Here is a 27,247-nt window from a genome sequence, read left to right as displayed (position 1 = left end):
ATAGAAAATTATCACCAATTTTCCAGACCACGAATGTACTATTTAATAAGTATTTTAAGTATTTATTAATTCGTCTTCGCATTGTGAATGTAATTCAAGTGGACAGGGGATTTTCGCTTCGATGAACATTGCTACGCCAGCGGTTTCCTGCAAAGGAGCAGCCCTTGATCTGTAACAAATAAATACACACCAATAATGTTAATAAATACAAGTTAATACATATCGTAGTAGCATTGAATATGTTTCGACTTGGCTTAAGTAAGTTTCTTCCTTTTTGTAATTAAGCTGACTTCTTACCGCTCTGGCGTAATAGGTTTGCTTACTTCTTACAAAAGTGTATCAAAACAAAATTGGGAGAATTACAGACTCTTTTGTTTGCAAAATAGTGCAAGAAATAAATGTTAATTTCCTTGCATTTTTAGCCGACTTCAAAAAGAAGGAAGTTATCAATTCGACTGTATTTTACGTGTGTTACCGCGAAGCTCCGCCCTTGGTACTCCGATTTTGATAAAAATTATTTTAATCGAAAGGAAGTGCTTGCAGATCGGTCCCATTTTTGGATTATTTTTTTTAAATAACTAGATGACTAAGTAGTGGCATAAACGTAAGTACGTCTAATACATCTCAAATATAAAATGTCACTTATTTACTTCGGCCGACACCGACTCCAAAATAACAATAATTATACAATAAAGACATGTCACAAGAAAGAAGAGAATTTTCTTTAGAGTTTAGAGAGTTTTCATGACATTATTTTGTTACTTTTCAGTGCATTTTGTTTGGGATTGTTTTTTTTTTGTATATATATTAGGTAACCAGTTCAAAATGTTTGGTTGTAAAACAAATGAAAAGTGTTGATAACTTACTTCACTTCTCATTATTAAAGTCAGGAAAAAAAATTATTACTTTATCCCATTTAATATTATATTAGGTCCTTACATATGAAATTGGCGTTTTTCGTACTGGCCACTTTAATCACGAATTTCTCCTCTTTGGTAAGGAATTCCAAATTCAAATTTGTACAGCTATAGACTCATGTATTTGTGGTTCGATGACCGTTATTCATTTGTTTTTTTTCTTCTGTTTTTTTCTGTTTGCGTCACTCATTTTACAAAATGGAAAACTTAAAATATCGCATTATTTACGAGTACGAGTTCCGCCGTGGTACTAGTGCTGCGGAAACTACTCGAAGGGTGAATGATGTGTATGGCGGTCGTGTTGCAAAAGAAAACACAGTTCGTTTTTGGTTCCAACGTTTTCGTTCTGGAAATTTCGATCTGCAGAACAAGCCTCATGGACGGCCTGAGACTCAAGTTGATAATGAAGAGTTGAAGGCTATTGTGGAAGCGGATCCATCGCAAACCACGTCCGAGTTAGCTGCAGGCTGCGATGTTAGTGATAAAACTGTTTTAATTCACTTGAAGCAAATTGGGAAGATTAAAAAGCTTGAAAGGTGGGTACCTCACGAATTGACTGAAGCAAACCGGCAAACGCGCGTCGACTGTTGCGTTACATTACTAAACCGGCACAATAATGAAGGTATTTTAAACCGAATCATTACCTGTGATGAAAAATGGGTTCTTTACGATAATCGGAAGCGCTCAGCGCAATGGTTGGATCCTGGCCAGCCAGCCAAATCCTGCCCCAAGCGAAAATTAACCCCAAAAAAGTTACTTGTAAGCGTTTGGTGGACTAGTGCCGGTATTGTTCATTACAGTTTTCTCAAATCTGGCCAGACTATTACGGCTGATGTCTATTGTCAGCAATTGCAAACCATGATGGAAAAGCTAGCGGCTAAACAACCTAGGCTGGTCAATCGCTCCACGCCACTGCTGCTTCACGACAACGCTAGACCACACACTGCGCAACAGACGGCTACTAAATTAGAAGAGCTTCAATTGGAAAGTCTAAGACATCCTCCGTACTCCCCGGACCTTGCTCCAACAGATTACCATTTTTTTCGAAATTTGGATAACTTCTTGCAAGGGAAAAAATTCAACTCCGATGGGGCAGTCCAAATCGCCTTCAAAGATTTTATTGATTCCCGTCCGACTGGTTTTTTTAGTAAAGGGATCAATGAACTACCTATGAGATGGCAAAAGTGCATAGAAAATAATGGTTCATACTTTGATTAATTAAATATATTATATTAAAAAATATTCGACTTTTTGTTCCTCCCATACAAAACGCCAATTTCATATGTAAGGACCTAATATTAGTTATTTTTGTACTATCAGCGAATCAGTATCGACGCCCTCAATAATAACTCGCATCGATAATGACCCCCTGGAGGCATGGATCCCTCTCGTAAATACAACGGATACTCGCCGAAATCCCTTGCCTTCGTAATCGCGTCCAATGATAGAGAAATATATTTTATATCGGCGTAGCAATCGTGTAGACCCCGCTACGCTCACTGAACTGACTCTCCCTACGAAGGGAGGTTTTCTATTACTGTTGTATTTCGATTACGAGATATCGATTTTTTTAATAAATTTTCTTTGCGAGTTAGTAAGGTTTTGAATACAATTAGTGTCTTTATATTAATACTATTATCTTAAAAAAAAAAAAACACTATTAGTTTAACGTTTAAGTAATGAAAAATATGATATCCCAGATGAGTTTCACGCTTAAAACTACACAAAAGGAGTTAGAAAACCTTACATTAGAAAATAACAATCTTCGTAAAATTTTAAACAAATTGACAGCTGAAAATAAACTTTTAAAATCGTTAGCTCAGTCATGTCCAACAATAGAATGTAGTCTCGGACCCAGTGATGAAACAAAGAAGAGTGAATCTCCACTATATGATGAAAGCGTTATATTATCTTCTTCCCCCGTTACAAAGTCAATAAGTAATGATCACGACATTGATTCTACCTTACTAAACGTACGAGAAATAATTACGAGCTTACAACTTCAACTACAAACTGCGGAGGAAAAGATCATGGCCTTCAAGGAAAAACCATCGATAACATCGCAAGACGTAAATCATAAACATATAATAGCGATGAGAAATGATAAAACACAAAAAACGTCTGCCTTCTAAGCAAATTTACATCTTCGGGTCGCAACAATGTGTCGGCCTGGCCGCTGCAGTTTCACATTCAAGATGTTACACACAATACGAGAAATATCAACTTATTGCTGAAACTAAACCATATGCACCATGTAATGAAGTTATAAAACGCTGTAAAACTGTAAAATTAGGGCCTGACGATAAACTTATTTTATGTATAGGTGAAAATGATAACAATATAAAGTATGTGCTGTCTCAACTATACCGCATATTAGACACTTTTAGTAATAATAAGGTTATTGTTCTAAGCGTTAAACAAAATAGTCTCCTAGATATAATTAAACTGAACAAGGCTATCGAAAATACGTGCAAACTTTACAAAAACTCTTGCTATATAGATTATAAAAGCTCTAAACTACTACCGGATATTATCAAAAATATAAACTACACAATCGATAGCTGGGACTATGCTGATAAATTTTTAAACCCAAAAGAAATAAGAAAGCAAATTGCTAATACTAATTCTAGTAAACAATTAAAACAACATTTAAATAAACCAAAAAAAGGCACGATACCTTATTACTTTAAAAAATCTATAGAAAGCGTATCCGAAACAAATCCAATTGTTAAAAAGGGGACTATACCCTATTATTTTTCTGTTATAAAAAATAGAAGTAGGTTTTTTCACGCTTCAGAATATACATGCAACAAAACATAACTTTAGAATCTTACATCAAAACATTGCAAGTGTATTATCGAAAAAAGAATTAATTGAAGTAACTATGCAGGAATTACGAGAACAAGACTATGAACCTGATATAATATGTCTTTCTGAAACGTTTATAAAAAAAGGGTATGAGATGTATATAAAAATCTGGGGTTATAATATGGCAGCAAATTTCTCTAGACAAACACAAAGAGGAGGAACATGTATTTTGGTTAGAAAGGGATTGGACTTTAAGGAAATAGCTTTTGTAGGAAACTATGCTGCGCCGAATACATTTGAAGTCTGCGCCGTAGAAATAACAAATACAAAGTTAGTAATTATCTGCGTTTATAGAACACCACAATCAGATCCCATGCAATTCTTAGAAAAGTTAAATAAACTGCTTCATGATTTTTACGTAAAATATAAATCGAAAATAAATATAGTTATAGCGGGTGACTTCAATATAAATACACTTAAGGAAAATAATGTAACTAATAATCTAAAAGACTTATCCCTCAACTATAATTTAAAGCTCCACATCAATGTGCCCACACGTAAAGCATCTTGCATTGATCATATTTTAAGTAACATCCCAAATGCGACGGCTATGGTTTTACCACTTCATCTATCTGATCATGACACAGCGCAGCTGTTAAGCTTCCCATTGAATCGCCTAGCTCAAAAACGTACCATATATTTTTTATATAAAAGAGATTATAGTCTAGACAATGTTAGAAGGTTTAAAGAATGCCTTCAAAACTTATCCTGGTCCGATGTATACGCGGAAAATGACGCTAACGCGGCGTTTAGTAAGTTTCATGACCTCTTCCGTGTCTTCTATAATCTCTGCTTTCCAAAATTACGTATAAAGATAGATCTTAATGCTAAAAAGAATCAAAATTGGATAAGTAAAGGTCTTAAAATAAGTTGCAAAAATAAACGAATATTGAGATACCAATATTATAAAAATAAAAACAATACTTATAAAGCAAAATACAAAGTCTACTCAGGTCTTCTAAAAAAATGTATTTACAAATCGAAAAAGATTGCCAACATAAAGTATATTTCTGAAAATAAAAATAAAAATAAAGCCATCTGGGCCGTTATTAAAAATGAAATAAATAATCCAAATACCAAAAATACTATAGAAGAGGTCATAGTTAATAATAAAATTGTCACGGATCCTCAAGAAATAGCTACGGCCTTTAACAATCACTATATAGACTCGATACATGAAACACCACATGACACAAAAGAAGCATTGCTTTGCAGCAGTAAAAATGTTAATTCGATGTTTCTTAGACCTATGACGGAGAGTGAAGTTAGAAATGAGATACTATTACTAAAAAACACAAGTTCTGAAGGTTACGATGAAATTAACACAAACATTTTAAAAAAATGCGTTGACGATATAACTAAAATTTTAACACATCTAATAAATTTATCTTTCGCCTGCGGAATTTTTCCAGATGCACTTAAACTATCAATTATTAAACCCATATTTAAAAAAGGCGAGAAGTGTGATGTTAACAATTACCGACCAATAACTTTGATTCCGATTATATCCAAAATATATGAAAAGTGTATGTATAAGCGACTTATAGATTTCTGCAATAAAAATAACATAGTGAGTAACGAACAATTTGGCTTTCAAAAAGGCAAATCAACTACCCTCGCTATTTATACACTCATAAAATTAATAATATCAAACCTTAATAATAACTATTTGACTACATGCTTATTTGTTGACTTATCTAAAGCGTTTGACCTAGTGTCACATGATTTTTTACTACAAAAATTAGAAAAAGTTGGTGTTAGAGGACCCCCTCTCCAGTGGATATCCTCTTATCTTAGCAATAGGCAACAAAAAGTTATTATCACGAAAATAAATGGAAACAGGGACCTTGTACCGTACTCATCTAGATATAGACATAATAAATGTGGCGTCCCACAGGGAAGTGTACTTGGCCCTATTTTGTTTCTTTTATATTAGGTCCTTACATATGAAATTGGCGTTTTGTATGGGAGGAACAAAAAGTCGAATATTTTTTAATATAATATATTTAATTAATCAAAGTATGAACCATTATTTTCTATGCACTTTTGCCATCTCATAGGTAGTTCATTGATTCCTTTACTAAAAAAACCAGTCGGACGGGAATCAATAAAATCTTTGAAGGCGATTTGGACTGCCCCATCGGAGTTGAATTTTTTCCCTTGCAAGAAGTTATCCAAATTTCGAAAAAAATGGTAATCTGTTGGAGCAAGGTCCGGGGAGTACGGAGGATGTCTTAGACTTTCCAATTGAAGCTCTTCTAATTTAGTAGCCGTCTGTTGCGCAGTGTGTGGTCTAGCGTTGTCGTGAAGCAGCAGTGGCGTGGAGCGATTGACCAGCCTAGGTTGTTTAGCCGCTAGCTTTTCCATCATGGTTTGCAATTGCTGACAATAGACATCAGCCGTAACAGTCTGGCCAGATTTGAGAAAACTGTAATGAACAATACCGGCACTAGTCCACCAAACGCTTACAAGTAACTTTTTTGGGGTTAATTTTCGCTTGGGGCAGGATTTGGCTGGCTGGCCAGGATCCAACCATTGCGCTGAGCGCTTCCGATTATCGTAAAGAACCCACTTTTCATCACAGGTAATGATTCGGTTTAAAATACCTTCATTATTGTGCCGGTTTAGTAATGTAACGCAACAGTCGACGCGCGTTTGCCGGTTTGCTTCAGTCAATTCGTGAGGTACCCATCTTTCAAGCTTTTTAATCTTCCCAATTTGCTTCAAGTGAATTAAAACAGTTTTATCACTAACATCGCAGCCTGCAGCTAACTCGGACGTGGTTTGCGATGGATCCGCTTCCACAATAGCCTTCAACTCTTCATTATCAACTTGAGTCTCAGGCCGTCCACGGGGCTTGTTCTGCAGATCGAAATTTCCAGAACGAAAACGTTGGAACCAAAAACGAACTGTGTTTTCTTTTGCAACACGACCGCCATACACATCATTCACCCTTCGAGTCGTTTCCGCAGCACTAGTGCCACGGCGGAACTCGTACTCGTAAATAATGCGATATTTTAAGTTTTCCATTTTGTAAAATGAGTGACGCAAACAGAAAAAAACAGAAGAAAAAAACAAATGAATGACGGTCATCGAACCACAAATACATGAGTCTATAGCTGTACAAATTTGAATTTGGAATTCCTTACCAAAGAGGAGAAATTCGTGATTAAAGTGGCCAGTACGAAAAACGCCAATTTCATATGTAAGGACCTAATATATAAATGACATTATAAATATTACTAATCACAAATGTGTATTGTTTGCCGATGACATTTCAATTATAGTAACTTCTAATAAAAAACACGACACAATAAAGGACCACGAGACTAATATAAATATGACAATAGATAATTTAATAAAATGGCTTGACAATAATAATCTAAAAATTAATCTTAGTAAATCTGTATATATACAATTTAATAAAAGTAATAACAATAAACATAATTTTAAACTAAATATACCAAAAGTAAAAGCAGTTACGCATACAAAATTATTAGGAGTAACCATAGATGAAGATATAAATTGGAAGTTACACGTTAATGATGTAGCTATAAAAATGAATAAGTTCGTTTATGCGCTAAAACAAATAAAAAATATAACAAACATAAAAACAGCTCTCATGTGTTATCATGCATATGTTGCGTCAATATTGCGGTATGGATTAATAATGTGGGGAAACAGCACTGATCGAAATAGAGCATTTGTAGCACAAAAAAAATGTATTAGAGCGATGTGTGGTCTGCACCCACAAGATTCGTGCCGACCCGCGTTCAAAAACCTAGGTTTACTACCACTGCCAGCACTTTATATTTATGAGATATGTATGTTTGTACGGAAGCATAAAGAATTATTTACTGTTCGCAACCGGCGTGACCATTTTAGATTAGTACTACAAGATAATCCTAGACTTACTAAATATACTAATAGCTGTTTGTTTATGTGTATACAAATTTATAACAAGGTACCAAATGACCTGAAGATGTTAAATGCCAGAAAATTTAAACGGGGATTGTATAATTTATTGCTTGGAAGTGGTATCTATAGCGTAGAGGAATTTTTGTGTGGTTGACTTATGATAAATCTATGTGTTTCTGCATGGTATATATTTTTGTGAAAATTGTATGATTTTTGTAAAAATATGTAATAAATGAATTTGAATTTGAATTTGAACTAATTATGTTTTCAGAAAAGTTTAATTTAGGTTCTAAATTATATATTCATGAGGACATATAGGTAGGTAAACTAGGCAAATAACAATAACACTGTACACTCGCGCTAATTTCCCCGAGCGCGCGCTAGCCTACTTTGCTACAGTTCGTAGTTCGTAGACAAAGTTTACGCATGAACCTCCCTACTGTAGCTACCGGAATATGTTAGTGGCTGCACAGGGAATTGAACTGCGACAAGCGCCTGTCATCTATATTTAGCAAGCGTTTAAAATATGCAGATGATTTTTATTGCTAGGTAAGTTTACTGACAATTCTTGCTTTCTCTGGTTCTTCCGTGGCCCAAATAAATCGTATTTATTCTAATTTAATGTTCGGATGGGAAAAATCGATTACTTCCAATAAAACGTAAGAAGATTAAAAAGCAACTTCCCTTTTTTTCATTGTTGCCCTCGTCGACATTCTTCTCTTTAAATGAAAATGTTTATTATCACGAAAATCTCCCATTTCTAGTATACTTTTTAGAGCTCAAAACTAAATATCTTTATAAGATTGAATTTTAGAGTAGCTTTAGCATAAAACATTGTAGAATATAATGCTATAAAAAACTGAAAATAGAACAAGGTATTATACCCGATATCAAACGTCCGAACCCATTGCAGGCACGGTTGGGGACGTGACAATTTATTACCTTTTTTAATTTATATTCACCCGTACTACATTAATCAATTTACTGGTGTAACTGAGGGAAAGATCAGTAAAAACTTTTTCTTTTATTATCGATACTTTGGAAAGTAAGCTCTTTTATAAAGGAGTCATAATATAGTTTTTTTTTTTTAATTTAAGAAGATGATAATTTAGATTTGAATCTTCAATAATTATAATATTTGCCATTTATTTATCTAGAACTGAGAATATATAAAATCATTTAAAAATTCCTGTCTCGAAAATGGTTATCTTGTAGTCGATGTATTTCCACTAAATTGAAAAAAAAATCATGAATAAATCTTGTCTATAGATAGTTTCCTTATTCTAAAAAGCAGTCAATAAGTTTGACTGTGACTAGAAATAGTAAAGGAGTTGCATTTATCCAGGATACATTTCCCAGGCGACGCTCTGTCGTAGTTTAGCTAAAGTTTGCGGTGACAGTTGACGACATGCGCCTCGTATTCAAACTTGTTCCCCAGGGATATCGGCTCTCGTTGATAGTAGCCATGTGTAGATCGCCCCTGAACCGGTTCAAAAGGTTAGCTTACATAATCTTGAACCGTTGGGCTGTGGTTCAAAAACTACATGGCAGGTCACAGCCCAGTTTTTTTTTATAAACATGAAAAAAGTAAAGAATAACAGTACCACTGAAGTATACGGGGATCAGTAACTACAGCGACAAGGACTAAAGTTTTTCTATTTATAATGTTTTCTTACTTATTTTTATTTTTGCTTTAATTTGTATTCATTTTATATTATATTTAATTTTAACAAATTCCTCCCAAGTAGGGTTGGCGACAGGCAGGCGGCCGGCCGTAAAAACTAAAGCCAAAACTTTAAGGTTTTATAACCTTGTGTGCCGACCCCACGTGAGTGGGAAAAGGCCAGGGAGATCATGATGATGATGATGATGATGAAAAAAGTAAATATTCATATTATGAATAACACTATTCTGGATGTTTTGAACTGAGTCCGACTTTTTATTCAAGGATAAGGTTGTAATGAGACTTGACGAAAAATATTTCATCTCCCTGTATAAATAGACCGCACATTTGTTCTGATTTGAGCCTCGTCTCTGGGGCGCATTTCGTACGGATCCTTGGTAATAGACAAAGTACGGGGTGTACCGTAGCAAAGCAATTTGAACCTTAAACAGTTAGCACAAGGTGCATGCAGACGAGCACCACCGGGAGCTGGAACGACTGAAGCGAAAACATCAGGGTTGTAACAAATTGGTAATTTTTCGCGGGCCGTTGTTCTGGCGGGTTGCCGAACAGTTACGTCAGAATACCTATATACTGTAGTACTGATGAATTTCGCTTACAAGTTTATGGGAGTTCGCGTAACGACCTCGATTTTAACAACGCAATATTATATTGCCAGGCTTAGTAAGACATGTTTCGAATAAATACCGTGTTAATTTAACATAGTTTTTAGACTAAGAAATACATAGTTTTATTTGAGAATAAGACAAAATACCTGTGCAATAAAACGTCCCTGAGTCATTTAAAAATATGTCTCAAGCACCCGTTTTCCCAAGAATTCTTGCCTTAAGTCGGCACAGAAGCTTTTCTTTACATTTATGGATCTAAAAGTTCCACTAAATCTTCTTACGCAACGTGCGGAGCCGGCAGTCGGCATTCTCGCACAACTTTAAGCTTTTTCTTTTATACTAGACACTAAGTTTGTGAGAAATATTAATGCTACGAGTATATCAACTCGATGAGAACTTCATTCATATATAAATTTTTCTACATCAAAAATTATTTCAGGTCAGCATGCATTAATGAAGGTAATTTGAATATCATTGCAAAAACGTGCTCAGCCCGTAAGATACTCGACAACCAGTCAAAGAGGTCCCTCTCGCTCCAATTACTCCCCGCACTTGACATGCTTCTCTCCACTACAGCAGTCCACCGCAACGCATTAACACCCTCCCAGGTGACGTCATAGCTATAAATAAGACCATCTTTCCACTAGCACGACTAGCCATGCTATTACTATTTCAATGAGCAATGTATATTGATTATCACTGGCGCAGCCGTGACTCATTTTCCATGAATGTCTGTCGTAGTAGTAAAAGAGTAATATTTTTATCTCCGTTCTCTTTAAAGAAAATGAGGGGGTTGGATACATTATAATGGTACAGGTGCTACGACAGTGGAGATATCGTTAAAAATTGCAATCGCACGTGGCAACTATCGCGCAGGTATTCGTGTTAGTAGAAAAGGAGGTTAAGCTTGGTGTAGAATAGACCATTAATGACATATATCTTGAAGTGGATGAATGTTGTCATAAGCTTTCATATTTAACTGAAATGTTAGTAGGTCATGTTGCGAGCTGTTTTCTAATTTGCATTCATAACGAGATACTTGATCCAAGAACCAGGTGGCGTTGTTGAATTTCATACATATGTGACTTCCCCAAGAGCAATCATCCTGTATTTACATTTTAATTACTTTAAAGTTGCTTCTCACTTCCTAGTCTATTTCTATTTTAACTTGTTTACCTAAAATTCCACTACATTATATTAATCTAGACACTATTTGCCGTAAGGTCTCGACTAAAATTACACCAGTGTGAATTTATGTTTAGATGCAAAGTTTCCTCTTTGCTAAAATTAAGTTAATTATGCTTTAATGGCTTGATGTGTCGCGTAAGTTATTATGCAAGCACGGTCCAGGTCAAGTTGTCAAAGGAACTAGTTTGTTCTAAGTTTGTCTTTCAAAGATACGTCGCTCAACTCCGGAGAACGTTTTTCATTATGACGGACACTCAGACCTAATTTTACGGAAGATGTACATTGACCATAAAAAATTATAAAATGTAGGATAATCTTCACACTTAATTTTATTTCGATAACACCTTGAATTTTATTTATTTTAACGCATTTGTATTAAAGCAGTAAATATAGATAGATGTTAGTGTTTGTATAATAAATCAATTTATCTTATAAGAAATCGCAACAATGAAATTCAATACATACAAAAATATTTTGTAGTTAAAAGCAAAATTAAGTTGTAAACTAATTTGTAGTAAAGGCATTAGTGTTATAAGTATAAAGTTAATGGTATAAAAATAAATATGTTCTCAGAGTTAAGTGAAACTCTTGATAAGTATAAACTTTTCTTACTTTAATATTTAATTATCTGTCGGATTTCTCTCGTGTAAAGGAAAGCTACGCTAGTTATGTAGCTACTTTATTTTTACTGGTAAAGTTTCCCTCAACTTTTACAGACTGTAAAGTAACTATGTTTAGGGCAGGATTTTAACGCGTTTACTTTGGTAGGATCTTATTATTTTTGTATAAAGATTGAGTAAATATACAAAGTTATTCTCGAATTTATTTGTTTTGTAAGCTGCCTGCAATCTGAAAATTGTAAGATTTCGTATTATTATATTTTACAGTATAAAATAATCTGTTACGAAAATAAAATATTGACATCAAAATTTTATACTCCAATTGTTAATTATTAATACACAATAAAAATCAACGAATGTCTTTTAAGGCATTAATCCTAATCCATTTCAATATACGACATACTCATATTAGACCAGAAACCTAAAATTCATACGAAAATGGTTACGAAAGCTTGGTTCGCTATTCTACGGTCGATTATTTTATCTCATTACTCTTAAAATAAAAGCATACTTCAAATTGTTAACAATACATACTTCTATTTCTTATTTACTACATGGTCACCCTACACAGTATAACAGGCACACGACATCTTGGTCCGTGAAGTGACGACGTCGCGTCGCTTGCTCTCTGCACTCGGCCCACTTGCTCGATGTTGCATGCTCTGAGATATCTCGCTTGGAAACAAAAATAGTAGTTTCTACGAAAATAAATGTTTTCGCTGCAAAGATTTTCCGTTTAAAAGATTCTTTGTACTGGAAAAAATGTTTTTATCTGGAATTGTAAGATTAAATATAATATCTTAAAACTGTTAAGTTGTTGTATGCGGAATGTAAAGGATTTCAACAATGTTTGAATACTGGGTCGGTTTGTGGTTATAAATAGAGTTTGGTATCAATCTTGAATAGGAGCGTGTCTACGTTCATTTGAAATTCCGTCATATTTGTATACAGCGTATCGATTTGTTTGAGCCCTTGCTTCGTTTTATATTCGTTTATACATTTTATCTAAGCTTAAAAATAACATTATCATCGGTCTTGTACTTTACTTGTGTACTGTTTTTTTTTTTATTATTATAAGGTGGCAAACGAGCAAACGGCCACCTGGATTCGCCGCAATAGCGAGACGACCGTTGCCCATAGACATCCGCAAATGCAAATGCGTTGCCTACCTTTAACTAACGGTGAAGGGGACGCACGGAAAGAGGATATTTCTCCTTCCTATGCGTCCCCTCTTCCGCCAAATCCACTTCCCCTTCCCATCCTTTCCTATAAAGAAAAGAATGGGAAGGGAAAGAGGACAAAAATTAGGGCTCCGGAACCACACTCATCAGACGAAACGCGGAATTACTTCCACTTCACGTCTGTCTTCTGTGTGGTCGTGGTATTGCACCGGTCGACCCGGCCAATTCGTGCACCCAACAAATATTGTTGTTGCGGGATCTACCACTGTTAAAATGAAATGAAAAGATTTTACTGACAAAGGTTACTTACTTCTAAAATTGCTGTTTCCTATAAACCTCACACTAGACTAAGCTTGTATTGTGATGATTATATACGGTACAGATGATTTATCAAATTGTTAAGTTTAGTTCAGCCGATTTAATTTCAGATTATCCTTAAGTTCGCCGTAGGATACTACTAAAATGCTATGTGTCATTTCTTAATAGTCACGAGTTTCTTTACAAAACTCGTAAAAGGGTGTTAATGGATTTAAGGGGAAAGTATTACCATAAGGAAAACTTTTAAGGTAAAAAATATATATATATTTTGGTATTACATTTGAGATGGAAGCAAGTATAAATTTCATCTCATTACATTATTAAGTAAACGGCGTCAGAGGCGAGCGGATACTTGAAAATGTAAATGAGCAATTTTACCGTGAACTCGAATTAACGTGAAGAGATTCAACGCCTAACACCGTGTCTAAGTGAACCATCAGCACGCCCTGATTATGTTTATCCAATTCAAACTTACCTTAATGGAAATAAACATCAAACTTTATAGCCATATTTCTACGAGTTCACAAGAAGTGTTTCATATTTTAGAATATAACGCAATGTGTTTTGAATTTTATGTCTTAGATAGTAAAGACTAAATTGTTTTAATTAAAGCGCCAGCAAGCCAAGCTGTTAACGCAAACGTATGGTAATATTTTAGATAATAACAGTAGGTGGTTTTTATTTGATACTAGCTGTCGCCCGCAACTTCGTCTGTGCGGAATTAAAAAACTTACTAAATAGCCTATGTGTTCTCCCAGGCTATGTTCTACATCTGTGCAAAATTTCTTCAAGATCTGTTAAGCCATTCCGGAGATACCTTCAAAGAAACATTCATCCATCTAAACTTTCGCATTTATAATCTATGTAAGAATTAAGAAAGATAGAAAGAAAGAAAAGTTTTTTATTAAAAAACATTAAACCAAAAAACAATAACCTTATACCAACATAAAAGATAAGATACTATCAATAGTAGTAAGATTACGAGTAGTAAGATAAGATTGTGAGATTTTGTTTTAGTCAGTATTAATAAGATACCATTTGCAATCTATTATTAATAATGGATATTATTTTTTTAAACCAACTTATTAAAACACCACACAATTATTCAAAATTTGTTAACTTTCTGTCCAAGGTTATTATAGTTACAGGCATATGAATGTTAAAACAAATTATATGAATTTTTCATATTGTTACAGACAAAATCAGCATATTGAAGTCTTCCACTAGTTCTAAAGTTTGCCCGCCTGCCCACCTGCCCACCTGCCCGACTGTCTGTGCCAGCGTCTGCACTGCACTACACAGGTTCCGCAATCTACCGCACTGCGAGACAACCGCAAATCTGCCCCGATATATGGACTGCTTGCACTCCTTCTACGCAGATAACTTTGTAAAGTAAGTCACACTACCGAATCCTGGAGGATTTCTCTAGGTCCATAGAAGACATGTTGGGGGCATATAGAGAGTGTTCAGATAAGTCAAAACATGTTGTGTTGGCTTATCTGCTGATTTGACAGTTTTCTTAGTAACTAAAGGTAGCCTACTGGTACACATATTTCTCTAAACAACAATATCATGTAACCAAGCGGTTTCAAAATTTGCAATAGTTCCTTTGTAACATGAAATGTTGAATTTAACAAAGGTCTAAACTTTACAGGCATATTTTGTTACAATGTACATTAAGTAAAAGGATTATTCCAAGTAAAGTCTTGTTTTGGCAGCGAAAACTCACGGTATTTGATCATATTGTGTACTCCAATAGATGATACGTGTGTTGTGTCGTCAGGTAGGGGTGGTTGATGCCCCACGCGGCGCCAGCGACCGCCATGTCGGCCCCGCCGCGACACCCGCACTTCTACACCGTCGAGGTGGGCGACACGCGCTTTACCATCCTCAAGCGCTACCAGAACCTCAAGCCCATCGGCTCCGGCGCGCAAGGGATCGTATGGTGAGCATTGCCACATATACACTGCTACACAAGATAATCTACCAATAAGATATGATCTTATCTAAGTAGCAATGTATTGCTACAATGCGCGGTGTTATATTTCGGATATTAAGTCAGGAGGGCTACTATAACCCACATTTCAATTGCAATGATTTTTTAGCAGAGTTTTCGTTCGCTTGCATTTCGGTGTATTATATTTGAACTATAATTATTTTTAGGATAGTTAAGTCTTTCCTACAGTTGAAAATTATTTTACATTAGTTGCTAATTCTGTAAGAAATATTGACGCTAACGAGATAAAAATAACTATGAGATATGATTTCAATAAGGTATCTACTGTAGACAGATCTAAACTTTCTAAGAGCAAGTAATTTCACAAAACTGACTTAAATACCAAGATTTAAATAGTCATACTTTAAGGGAAAAGTTTTGTTAAAAATGCAATAAAGTGCATTAGAATTAAGTCTTTTAAAAACTTTTGAGCATTTCAGTGAGCTTTAATAATAATAATCTTTTAGTTTCAAGTTGTTCTCGTAACTCTTTTGTTATAATTTGTTGGCTAACTTTTTCAGACTTTAATCTTGTGAGTTGTTTGTGCTATTGTTAATAAGCCTCAAAGTTTTTTAAGCCGTGTATAAATTAAATTTCACTACATACAATACTACTACATACAATTTTTGTATCGAAATATACCTATCGAAAATATCTAAATAACCCTTCATTTGCCGTCTGAAATTCTTAGGTTGAATCTTTACAAATAATTCTAATTTTATTTTCTACTTTTTTTGTCGATGCTTTTTGTTGAAATGTAAAAGTTTTTTTTTAATCTGTATTTTATTTTAGAACAGTAGAAATGAGACTACTTGCGTAATATTAGCAAAAAAATATTTAGGTTACCTGTACTATTTTAAAAACTCATCTATTTTACTAACAATGAAATTTCTATTCTATTATTCTGTATTGTATTATTCTTTTTTTATTACTATGTGGTTACTTTTTTTTTAGTTTTCCTCAAGCACTTCTATGTCTTTCATTATCCACATGCGATCATTTCCAGCATGCTCACTTGCACTGGTCATTACGCAACTTACAATTACTTTATCATATTCTTAAGAGAAGTTACAAAATATAAATAGTAAACAATCTGTTCTCTCTTTGAATATTAAGTTCTCTGTACTTTACCTAGGAATTTGTATCACCATCTTTATGTACTTCGACTTTAAACTGAACTTTATCTTTTCTACTTGCTATTTGCTAAAACTTTTGATGACAAAAAGGAAATCTCTCCACTTCAGAAATAGTATTTTGGATAAAATTGTTTTCAGATTCAGATAGTAACGAAAGTTTAAATCGAAAAAATTTAAATTAGAAATTATAGACAATGAGGTAATCGGCACAACACAGCACGCACTTAGCACCGCCAATATAATATGTTTTGTTTATAGCTGATGCCGGGTATTGTTATACGAGTAGAGATGGTTCAGTTTTACTCTGTGAGTTTCGGTGACACGGTGTTCACTGTGCCCACGCGGTACAGCGAGCTCGTGCGGCGCGGCGCCGGCGCGCAGGGCACGGTGTGGTAAGACCTTCCGCCACGAGGGCTGCTTCACGCTTACACTCACCACTTCCTCTTCTTCCCTCCTCTTCCTTTTCCTCATCTTTATCCCGAGACGAAATTATAAATCCCAAAAATTCTTATGTTTGTCACATAACATCTAGTGACATACTCCCTTTTATGTGAACACTGTCACGTATCAATACGCTTTGGTGTTTGGACTAAAATCACCCGCTTCACATCTTCACCGGTTAACATTTTGTCTTTCGTGTGATCTCTAACTCTCTTCAGTATCTTTCAATTCAATTATGGATTCTTAATGTTCGCTTAAACGAATATTCAGGTTTTAATATTGAAAAAATTAAATCTGTCGCGATTTCGTGTATCTGGCTCTGAAAAATGTTACAAAATTATCTTTTTTAGTGTTGTAAAAGACTTGTGATCCTAAAGATTAATCTGAAATCAGTAATATGTGTACAGAATTTAGATGTTATTGAATCAGGTCAAATATTTCATTTTAGGTAAAAAAAATTGTCAGTGTAAATTTTCTTTATTTGATTTAGTTTTTAAATAGGCTGTTAATTGGACAAACTTAGAATAAAAAAAAAAAAAAGAAAAAAAACAGCGAATCGGATTACTCAGACTCGGAAAATGTTTCTTATATTTACGTATCTCGTATCTCGGATACTATGAGAAAATAGGTTTGACCAGTATTTATGTGTTAACAATGTGTTTAACTTAATGAGAAATGTCTATAGTTTATTCCAAATCAAGGACCAAAGTTTTTTGATAAACAATAGTCTGCCGGAAAATGTTTTTTTTTTAATTCCTGTGAAAATTTTCTATAAGGATATTCAATATTATTAGTTCGTTTTTGAATAAATTTAAAAAAAAATATATCATAAGTTGGAATAAATTATATCAAAACTATTAAAAAAAATAACTCGATTTTAAATGCTCTTCGCCATTTAATATTTTGCCTAACTATTGTAATATTTTGTATTTTTTTCATTGTAACAACTAATATGTGATTAAAATTAATCTTTGTTATTTTATTAAATTTATTTTTTACACTCTGATCATTAAAATTTCATTATTACTTAACTTTTTATAAATGTGTTTTTTTTTGTTATGAATTTGCATGATTCTATGCGTGTAACGGATTTTGACGTTTTTAAAAAAACATCGTACTACGTTCAAAAACTATTATGTATATTAGTTACTTTTAATGATTGTTTAAATTTTAAAATATGCTTACTTGATGTGTTCATTTCTAAAAAAATATTGTTATATTTATGTACTTTTTGAATTATATGAAATATTGTGCATCATTTAAACTTGTCTAGGCTTTATAGAAACGAGAAAAAAAAGTTGACTAAATATAATTGCCTTTATAATTTTCAAAATATACAAAATATTGATATTTTTTTTTTTCAATTAATAAATGAGACATTTAATAACGCCAATATCGGAATTGCGCGTACATGATTTAAATTTTGCAACTGTGGTTTTGTTCTGACAAAATTCTTTTTTCATCTGTCTCATTTAAAAAAGCAAAGGCAATATGTTTCAAAACAATTGCAACTGTAGTAAATCAGTTGTATGTGTATGTTTGGTGACATGTCATGAAGCTGTCACTTGTCGTTGCAGCGCTGCATACGACACTGTGACACAGCAGAACGTGGCCATCAAGAAGCTGTCGCGTCCATTCCAGAATGTGACGCACGCGAAGCGCGCGTATAGAGAATTCAAGCTTATGAAACTTGTCAATCATAAGAATGTAAGTGTGTTTTACCGTTTGTTTTCTCAGACCTAAATATCTGTATAAAATACATCGTCATCTCTGTCATTATCTTTGACAAAACAGAGATAATAATATGCTTTAAACGGGGGACTTTGGTCTCAGAAAGCCACAGTTAGTGTCTTAATTGAAATATCTAAATAATATATTTCCATATCTGTTATTTGTAAGATGGATGAGAGAGACGAAAGTTTACTTTTGTATTCTCGTTTTGTACAGTTTTTTTTATGACATCTCTGAAAATTTTTATTAAATACTAGCTTTTACCCGCGACTCCGTCCGCGCGGTTAAAAAAATAGAAAACAGGGTAAAAATTATCCTATGTCCGTTTCCTGGTTCTAAGTTATCTGCCCACCAATTTTCAGTCAAATCGATTCAGCCGTTCTTGAGTTATAAATAGTGTAACTAACACGACTTTCTTTTATATATATAGATTTTAAAGTAACTTAAATTATTGTAGTTCTGAACAATTTATTTTAAGACAATATTCATCTGTGTAAATGTATATGTCCGCAGATCATCGGTCTGCTGAATGCGTTCACGCCTCAGCGCAGCTTGGAGGAATTCCAGGATGTGTACCTGGTGATGGAGCTGATGGACGCCAACCTGTGTCAAGTCATCCAGATGGATCTGGACCACGAGCGCATGAGCTACCTGCTCTACCAGATGCTCTGCGGCATCAAACATCTCCATCTCGCAGGCATCATACACAGGGTACGAAATTACATTTGTTTACACTAACACTACCTACCTCTTTTTGCTTTAAGAGCTATGACGTCATAATCTAGGGGTTTTACGTTATTATTTCAAACCTACAATACTTTACCAGTACTTTTGTTTCTAGTATCTTGTATTCATTGTGTGACCAAAATTATAAAAATAAAGTTTTTTTACTAATTGTGAAGTATTTCTTCTGGTAAATGTTAAAGACTGTAAGTCCAATATATATCAATAATAGCTTTTACCCGCGACTCCGTCCGCGCGGAATAAAAAATAGAAAACGGGGTAAAAATTATCCTACGTCCGTTTCCTGGTTCTAAGCTACCTGCCCACCAATTTTCAGTCAAATCGATTCAGCCGCTCTTGAGTTATAAATAGTGTAACTAACACGACTTTCTTTTATATATAGAGATTAAGACTATAGTTCTACTATGTTATTACAGTTGTTTGACATTGACAGGGGGCATAAAAGTTTTAAGGGTTACCAGTGAGCAAAAATTTCCTAACTTCTACCGAAAATCTTGTGGACATCTCCGAGCAATAGATTTATAACTTATGACTTGAGTTCTCGTAGTGATTTTTTATTATTTAAATTGATACATTCAAATACATAAGCAAATTAATCTACATATAACAATGCGTGATATTTTTAAGATATTTCGTTAATTATTAAAATGGCAACATTAAACTGTTCAAATATCGCTCGCTGATTGGTCAAAATATGATGTCAAGATGACACTGTTAGTTCACATCGAATGCCACAAGATATTTATTGAATTATATTTTGTTGCAGGACTTGAAGCCGTCGAACATTGTGGTGAAGAGTGACTGCACTCTGAAGATCCTGGACTTCGGTCTGGCTCGTACTGCTGGCACCACCTTCATGATGACACCATACGTTGTCACCAGATACTACCGCGCTCCAGAGGTATACTATCTGCTTTACCAAATGTTTAAATTTCATTTTAATTATGTTTTTAGGTGGGCCATTTTTACAGACGACATTTGACACTTCATCAAAATGCAATAACGTAACCTTGTAAAGGCGGTTATGATTTTTTTTTAAATAGAATTATACTATTGCTTAATTTTTACCAAGTTTCGATTACATTTTATTGTAGGTAATCATTTAAATTACAGGTTGTTACAATGTTACGTCATTGAACTCTCTTTCTATTTAAACATTAAGGATGTTATTAAAAAAATCGAACGAAAAACATAGATTTTTCATAACAACTAAATTCGATTCACATATATTTGAAATCCAAATCGATTCATTCACTTTTATCAACTTTAATCGATGTTTTTAAACAGCTCACATCACAAATATGATTTATTAAAATGGCCTATATTTAAAAACAATAGTTTTTATAGCTAGACGAAATGAAAAAAATACAGAGACTTTTTTTTGAAAATGTGATATTATATATAAAGTGTTGATGTGTGTCAGGTGATCCTGGGCATGGGGTACACAGAGAATGTGGACATCTGGTCTGTGGGCTGCATCATGGGAGAGATGATCCGCGGCGGAGTTCTCTTCCCCGGCACTGATCACATCGACCAGTGGAACAAGATCATTGGTATGTCTTCTTCTCACTGTAACTTCCACAAGACTTCTTCAACTCTCAGTGTTTGAATACAGTACATGGTGACCATTACGAGATTTCATTTTTTTTTTTATGTAATACGTTATTTAATGCTATAGAGTTAAATAAAGGTAGGTAATATTAGATTTTTTTGGAACCTTGAAAGTCCTTCAGACTTCTTCAGATTTTATTCCATTTGAATTCACTGAATTAGCGATGCGACTGCTACGCACAAACATCTGCAATTTCAGATGTGTTACCTACCTTTAATCGACAGAGGAGGGAACGCACAGAAATTGGATATACTCGTTCCTATGCGTCCCTTCCTTCATCAAATCTTCTCCTTCCATCCTTTCCACTTATAAGAAAATGCTTGGAAAGGTGTAATTAAAACAACCTGCACCATATTCATAAAAAAATTACGAAAAATTACTTCCACTTGAACCCGAACGTCTGTGCACCAGATGTTATTCTTGTGGTCGTCTACAAATGTTAAAATATATGTATGACAGAGCAACTGGGCACGCCCTCGGCGGCGTTCATGGCGCGGCTCCAGCCCACTGTACGCAACTACGTAGAGAACAGGCCGCGCTATGCCGGATACAGCTTCGAGCGGCTCTTCCCCGACATACTCTTCCCCAGCGACTCCAACGAGCACAACCGCCTCAAGGTGACTGACACAAACACCACTCACCGACTGACACAAACACCACTCACTGACCGACACAAACACCACTCACTGAATGACACAAACACACCACTCAGTAACACACAAAAACTTGTGAGCCGTCATGGGACGCCTGGCAGATGGGAAACATCGTGTATGTACAAGTAATATGCATAAAATATTATAATTAAATAAATAATAATAATGATGATGATGATAGTGATAATGATGATAATGATAATAATAATAATATATATGTATACATATGTATGCCTTAGTACAGCGTGGCGACCCGTCGCCACGGCAAGCGTCGCCACGCCAACAATTCGGTTTACAAGTGATCCTATAGATGTTTCACATCAAAAATACTGATCAAAAATCCCTACAAAGAATACTGATATAATACCAACGTAACGACATCGACACAAACAACTTGAAGATAACTTCGATATATTGACTAAATTTATATTTAGAACATAATGATATAATGCCCGGTTGACATTATTCCAGTCCAGCGATTGAAATTAGGGCTGAATTGCAAATGGAATAATGTAAACCGGGCATGTAAATATGTATGTAGAATGTATTTAGACACAGTGTGTTGTGTTGTGCAGGCGTCGCAGGCGCGTGACTTGCTGTCTCGTATGTTGGTGATCGACCCCGAGCGTCGCATCTCTGTGGACGAGGCGCTGCTCCATCCATACATCAACGTATGGTACGACGAGGGCGAGGTCAATGCGGTACGTGAACACCCCCACATCCCCCACACATCCCCCATATCCCTCACACATCCCCCATATCCCTCACACATCCCCCACACATCCCACACATCCCCCATATCCCTCACACATCCCCCATATCCCTCACACATCCCCCACACATCCCACACATCCCCCATATCCCTCACACATCCCCCACACATCCCACACATCCCCCATATCCCTCACACATCCCCCACACATCCCACACATCCCCCATATCCCTCACACATCCCCCATATCCCTCACACATCCCCCACACATCCCACACATCCCTCACACATCCCCCACACATCCCCCATATCCCTCACACATCCCCCATATCCCTCACACATCCCCCATATCCCTCACACATCCCCCACACATCCCGCACATCCCCCACACATCCCCCACATCCCCCCACACATCCCCCACACAGCGATATTATAATATGTTTTATGAAAATTGTTATTCAATTACGTATTTTATAACCTTTAAATATATATTGTAGAGGGAATAAACTGCAACTACCCCTAACTTAGGGTAGGTTCCGAGCCCCTTGTTGGGGACGTGTAGTGAGCTGATGATGATGATGATGATGCTGATGGTATGTCTGTTGTTGCAGCCGGCGCCGGCGTCGTACGACCACTCTGTGGACGAGCGCGAGCACACGGTGGAGCAATGGAAGCAGCTCATCTACCAGGAGGTGGTGGAGTACGCCGCCCCGCCCCCCGCGCCCGCGCACCCGCCGCCCCCAGACCACGCCCAGCCCGCCCTCACCACATAGGTACACCCCCCACTCCCACAATATTTGTTGAGTGCAAGAATTTGCCTTGATCGGTGAAATACCACAACCACACAGAAGACAGACGTCAAGTGGAAGCAATTTAAAGTACAGTCTGATAAGTGTGGTGCCAAAGGCCTAATTTTAGTCTTCTTACCCTTCCCACCCTTCTAAGGAAAGGGTGAGAATGGGAAGTGGATTTAGTGAAAGATGGGACGCATAGAAAGGTGATGTATCCTCTTTCTGTACGTCCCCTTCTCTGTTGATTGAAGGTAGGGAACGAATCTGTAATTGCGGATGTCTTTGGGTGGCGGTCGCTTCGTTTGCCAATTTATGATATATAAAATTAAATAAAAAACTTGTTGCAGGTATCAGCCGAGCTGACCGCCGAGTTGTAAAGTGCTCGGGGCGTGGCCACCACGTGTCGGGGGCGTGGCCAACGCGTCTCGGGGGCGCAGCCAACGCGCTTCGGGAGCGTGGCCAACATTACTCGGGGCGTGGCCAACACGTGTGGGGGGCGTGGCCAACACGTGTGGGGGCGTGGCCAACACGTGTGGGGGGCGTGGCCAACAGCTTGGCGCTCGCTCGGCGGTCGGTCGGGCTGCACTCTCCTCAACTCTACTCACTTCCTGTTTCTTATATATATATGTAGGTTAAGTTCTCGTTACGTGATGTCTCATTCGGGGCTTTGCGATGGGAAAAGTGATCGAGAAATTCAAGAAATGTTCAAAGTAAAGTGGGCTCCGTTCTAAATACGGCGCTAGAAAACATCCAGCGTATGTTAAATCGGATACAAACTGTCAGCATATAAAAGTGTGTGTGTGTCTGTCTGTGTGTTTGCAGCGGTTTAGACGCGGAGTGCCTTTTCTTTGCTCGCGGACTGGACTTTTCGTATTTAAAATGTTTTTATAGTGTATTTTAGAGACAGTGCGTGTGACGTCACGTGCAGTGTAACGTCACGTGTAGTGTGACGTCACGTGTGGTGTGACGTCACATGCTATGTGAGTGAGCTCGGCTACTGTAATTTTAAGCTTAGGGCGCGGTCACATTGAAGAGAGAACGAAGGAGAATGAAGTTTTAAGAAGTGAAAAGAAAGAGTGGAAAAAAGATTGTGTTATTTGTCGACAATAACATGTATTTTGAAATTACCGAATTTTCAGGGACGAGTCTTTTCTTCAATGTAAACGCACCCTTATTCTGTTGTAACGTGCAATCATTTAGTAAAATATAAACATTGTATTTTGTCAGTGGGTTTGTGAATGTGTACAGGCCTTTAGGTAAACTAGCTCGGTTATTTTACCGCTGTCTACATGACACTCAAAGGGGGAGGGGGTTTAACAAAATCACAAAACATCGCGAGGGGGTGAAATATCACATGTATTTTATAACCGATGACGTAAATTTAAAGAATAAAATAATAATACCCCCCACCACATAGACACACGTGATTAATGTAAATCCCCCTACATTCTCTATGCCTTTTTCCATAGATATATGGTTTCCCAAAAAAACCTCTTACAATCGAGTCGGTGAAGTTTTACATATAAGTTGCAATGTTTGTTTATATATATATATATATCTGTCTGTCTGTTTGTGCGTCACTGAGAGAGAGTCGGTACATGTTTGTAACATACGACACGTGTGTCTGTATGTATGTATGTATGATAGTGTACGGTACAAGTAGGAACTAGTTATGTTGTTGATATTGTATTACTAAAGTAGATATTATAAAGTACATTTCTTAAGTAGTTCCCGTAGATTGTCCTCGCGCGACATACAGACGGAATTCATCTTTTATATAAATCCTAATCTCAGAAATCTAAAAAAAAAAAAAAAGTTTTTAGATGAAAAATCGTAATCGAAATCGAAGTTAATGTGTAATTTTGTTGTCTATCGTCTTAAAAAAAAAATTACAAATTTTTATATGCATTATGGCAGTCATAATGGTAATTTGCGTTTAACTTCATTAATAGTGGGTTTCTAAGATTTAATATCTACGTTTAAAACATTATTATCTCTGTTTTTCCAAAGATATGTTTTATTTAGAGACTAGCTTTTACCCGCGACTCTGTCCGCGCGGAATTAAAAATAGAAAACGGGTTAAAAATTATCCTATGTCTGTTTCCTGGTTCTAAGCTACCTGCCCACCATTTTCAGTCAAATCGATTCAGCCGTTCTTGAGTTATAAATAGTGTAACTAACACGACTTTCTTTTATATAGATAAATATTGGTCTCGGAAACCAACGATAAGTTTAAAATTAATAGCAAATTTTAAATTTAAACAATTTGAATTTGAGTAAAAACTCTCTAAACTTTCCCTATTTCTAAAGTTATCTCCGGTTATTATTTTTGTTAATTAAATAATAAAAATAAAAGCAATCTTTGGAATCAAATATGGAATGTTTTGTGTTAGTTTATTTTAAAATACAAATTTTGAGATATTAGGTAATAATAAATAATTCTGTTCAGATGTAAAACGCGCGAGGCTACAAGTAGGTCACTGTTTGAAACCTCAGTAGGTGATATACACACATCAAAAAAGTCTAAGCAACACATACTATTTCAAGTTATTAATCAATTATTTTATCATTTTTTTACTAAGTAGGTAATACTTATGTAAACTTTTTTGATCTATAGGACATACTGGCTGGTTGTGAAAAAAAAATCGAGTATCATTTGTTTTTTTTTTCACAAATTCAAAAGCGAATGCATTTGTTCGAATTTTACAGCGTTTTCTTTGCTTGTTAAAATTTAGTATTCGGTATCAATTTTAAGATTCAAACAATAATTAAAAAAGTTTTGAACAAATTTGAATTTTGAGACATTTTTTACGTTATGGAGCGACGTCATTTGAACGCAGATGAAATGCAGAGAGCTGTAGGGATGTTGCAAGCAGGAAGAACTCAATCTCAGGTATCTCGGTATTTTGGTATCAACAGAAGCGTTATTTGCCGTGTTCATCAGCGTTAAACTAACACGGGAGATCCTGCTGAGCAGCACCCAGGTCGAGGAAGGTGTACAACAACACGGCAAGATCGATACATACAACTGACTGAAAGACGCCAGCCGATGTTAACCGCCCGAGAGATAGGTTTGAGGCTACAAAATTCAAGTAGTGTTGTTGTTAGCTGCCAAACTGTGTGAAATCGATTGCATGAGTATGGCCTACGAGCACGACGGCCAATTAGGTGCCTACCGATACGTCACGGGAATCGCGCTCGTCGAAATGAATGGTTTAGGCAACACATTATATGGACCCGGAAACAATGGGATAAAATTTTATTTTGCGATGAGTCTCGATTTGGGTTCTAGTCTGATACTAGAAGGGTAAGAGTGTACCGTTGTCCTGGAAATACTGAAAGACTGAGGTGGCTTCAGGAAGTGGATCCATACAACGACTTAACAGTTATGGTATGGGCGGGTATTATGAAGAACCGAAAAACAGAGCTCGTTTTTGTAAATGGTAACATGAACGCTGTAAATTACGTTGAGGATGTTCTAAGACCTTATGTCCGTCCATTCGCACAAGCGCTTGGCTTCGATTTCACCTTGATGCATGACAATGCGCGTTCGCATACAGCTTTGCACACACGGGAGTACTTGGCAAGGGAAAACTTCCTGGTATTGCCTTGGCCTGCACAATCGCCAGACCTCAACCCCATCGAGCATGCACGGGACATGCTCCAGAGACGTGTTTTAAATGACTTGGATGGAGTGACAACAACCCAACAACTGATGGACTTACTAAAATTTCATTGGGAGCAATTACCGTAGGATCACATTAACAGTCTCATCGATTCTATGAATAATCAGTGCCGGCAAGATCTCCATAACAGAGGAGACCACACTTTGTATTAATTTATGCAATTTTTGTACAACCATTAAATTTTACTTTAAGTTTAGTTGATTAGGGCACCTTACTTTGTACTACGTACAAACATTCCTAACTCGTATTTATTGGTAATTAAGATTATTAAAAAGTAAATAAAAAAAAACAATTGTTGTTTAATATCAAAAAAGCATTAATAAATAATAAAAGTACGAAAATACTAAGGATTTAATCCGAAAACACATTGTAAAATTGAAATTTATATGTGTTGCTTAGACTTTTTTGATGTGTATAGTTATATTAGTACTACAGTACATTCA

General features: G+C 35.8%; 1 protein-coding gene across 4 annotated transcripts in view; it reads left to right on the top strand.

The window, feature by feature from the left end:
* The window catches only part of LOC106713114 (stress-activated protein kinase JNK), a 78,112-nt gene extending 54,566 nt beyond the window's left edge, over nucleotides 1-23,546 (top strand). For 2 of the 4 annotated variants that reach the window (XM_045681158.1, XM_045681159.1), the window contains exons 4-13: nucleotides 14,499-14,694; nucleotides 15,086-15,247; nucleotides 18,453-18,582; nucleotides 19,120-19,317; nucleotides 20,117-20,251; nucleotides 20,774-20,903; nucleotides 21,422-21,579; nucleotides 22,191-22,316; nucleotides 22,939-23,100; nucleotides 23,466-23,546. In XM_045681158.1, coding sequence (XP_045537114.1) covers nucleotides 15,099-15,247; nucleotides 18,453-18,582; nucleotides 19,120-19,317; nucleotides 20,117-20,251; nucleotides 20,774-20,903; nucleotides 21,422-21,579; nucleotides 22,191-22,316; nucleotides 22,939-23,100 — 1,188 coding nt within the window. In that variant the 5' untranslated portion in view covers nucleotides 14,499-14,694; nucleotides 15,086-15,098 and the 3' untranslated portion in view covers nucleotides 23,466-23,546. Of the gene's footprint in view, nucleotides 1-14,498; nucleotides 14,695-15,085; nucleotides 15,248-16,692; nucleotides 16,827-18,452; nucleotides 18,583-19,119; nucleotides 19,318-20,116; nucleotides 20,252-20,773; nucleotides 20,904-21,421; nucleotides 21,580-22,190; nucleotides 22,317-22,938; nucleotides 23,101-23,465 lie in introns of those variants that run through there. The other 2 variants (XM_045681161.1, XM_045681160.1) reach the window with 2 other exon arrangements.
* Nucleotides 23,547-27,247: the final 3,701 nt, after the last annotated feature.

The sequence above is a fragment of the Papilio machaon genome, chromosome 15 (genome assembly GCF_912999745.1).
Source record: "Papilio machaon chromosome 15, ilPapMach1.1, whole genome shotgun sequence".
NCBI lineage: Eukaryota > Metazoa > Arthropoda > Insecta > Lepidoptera > Papilionidae > Papilio > Papilio machaon.
The sequence above is the reverse complement of the archived record's forward strand: the minus strand, read 5'-3'. Positions and strand labels throughout refer to the sequence as shown.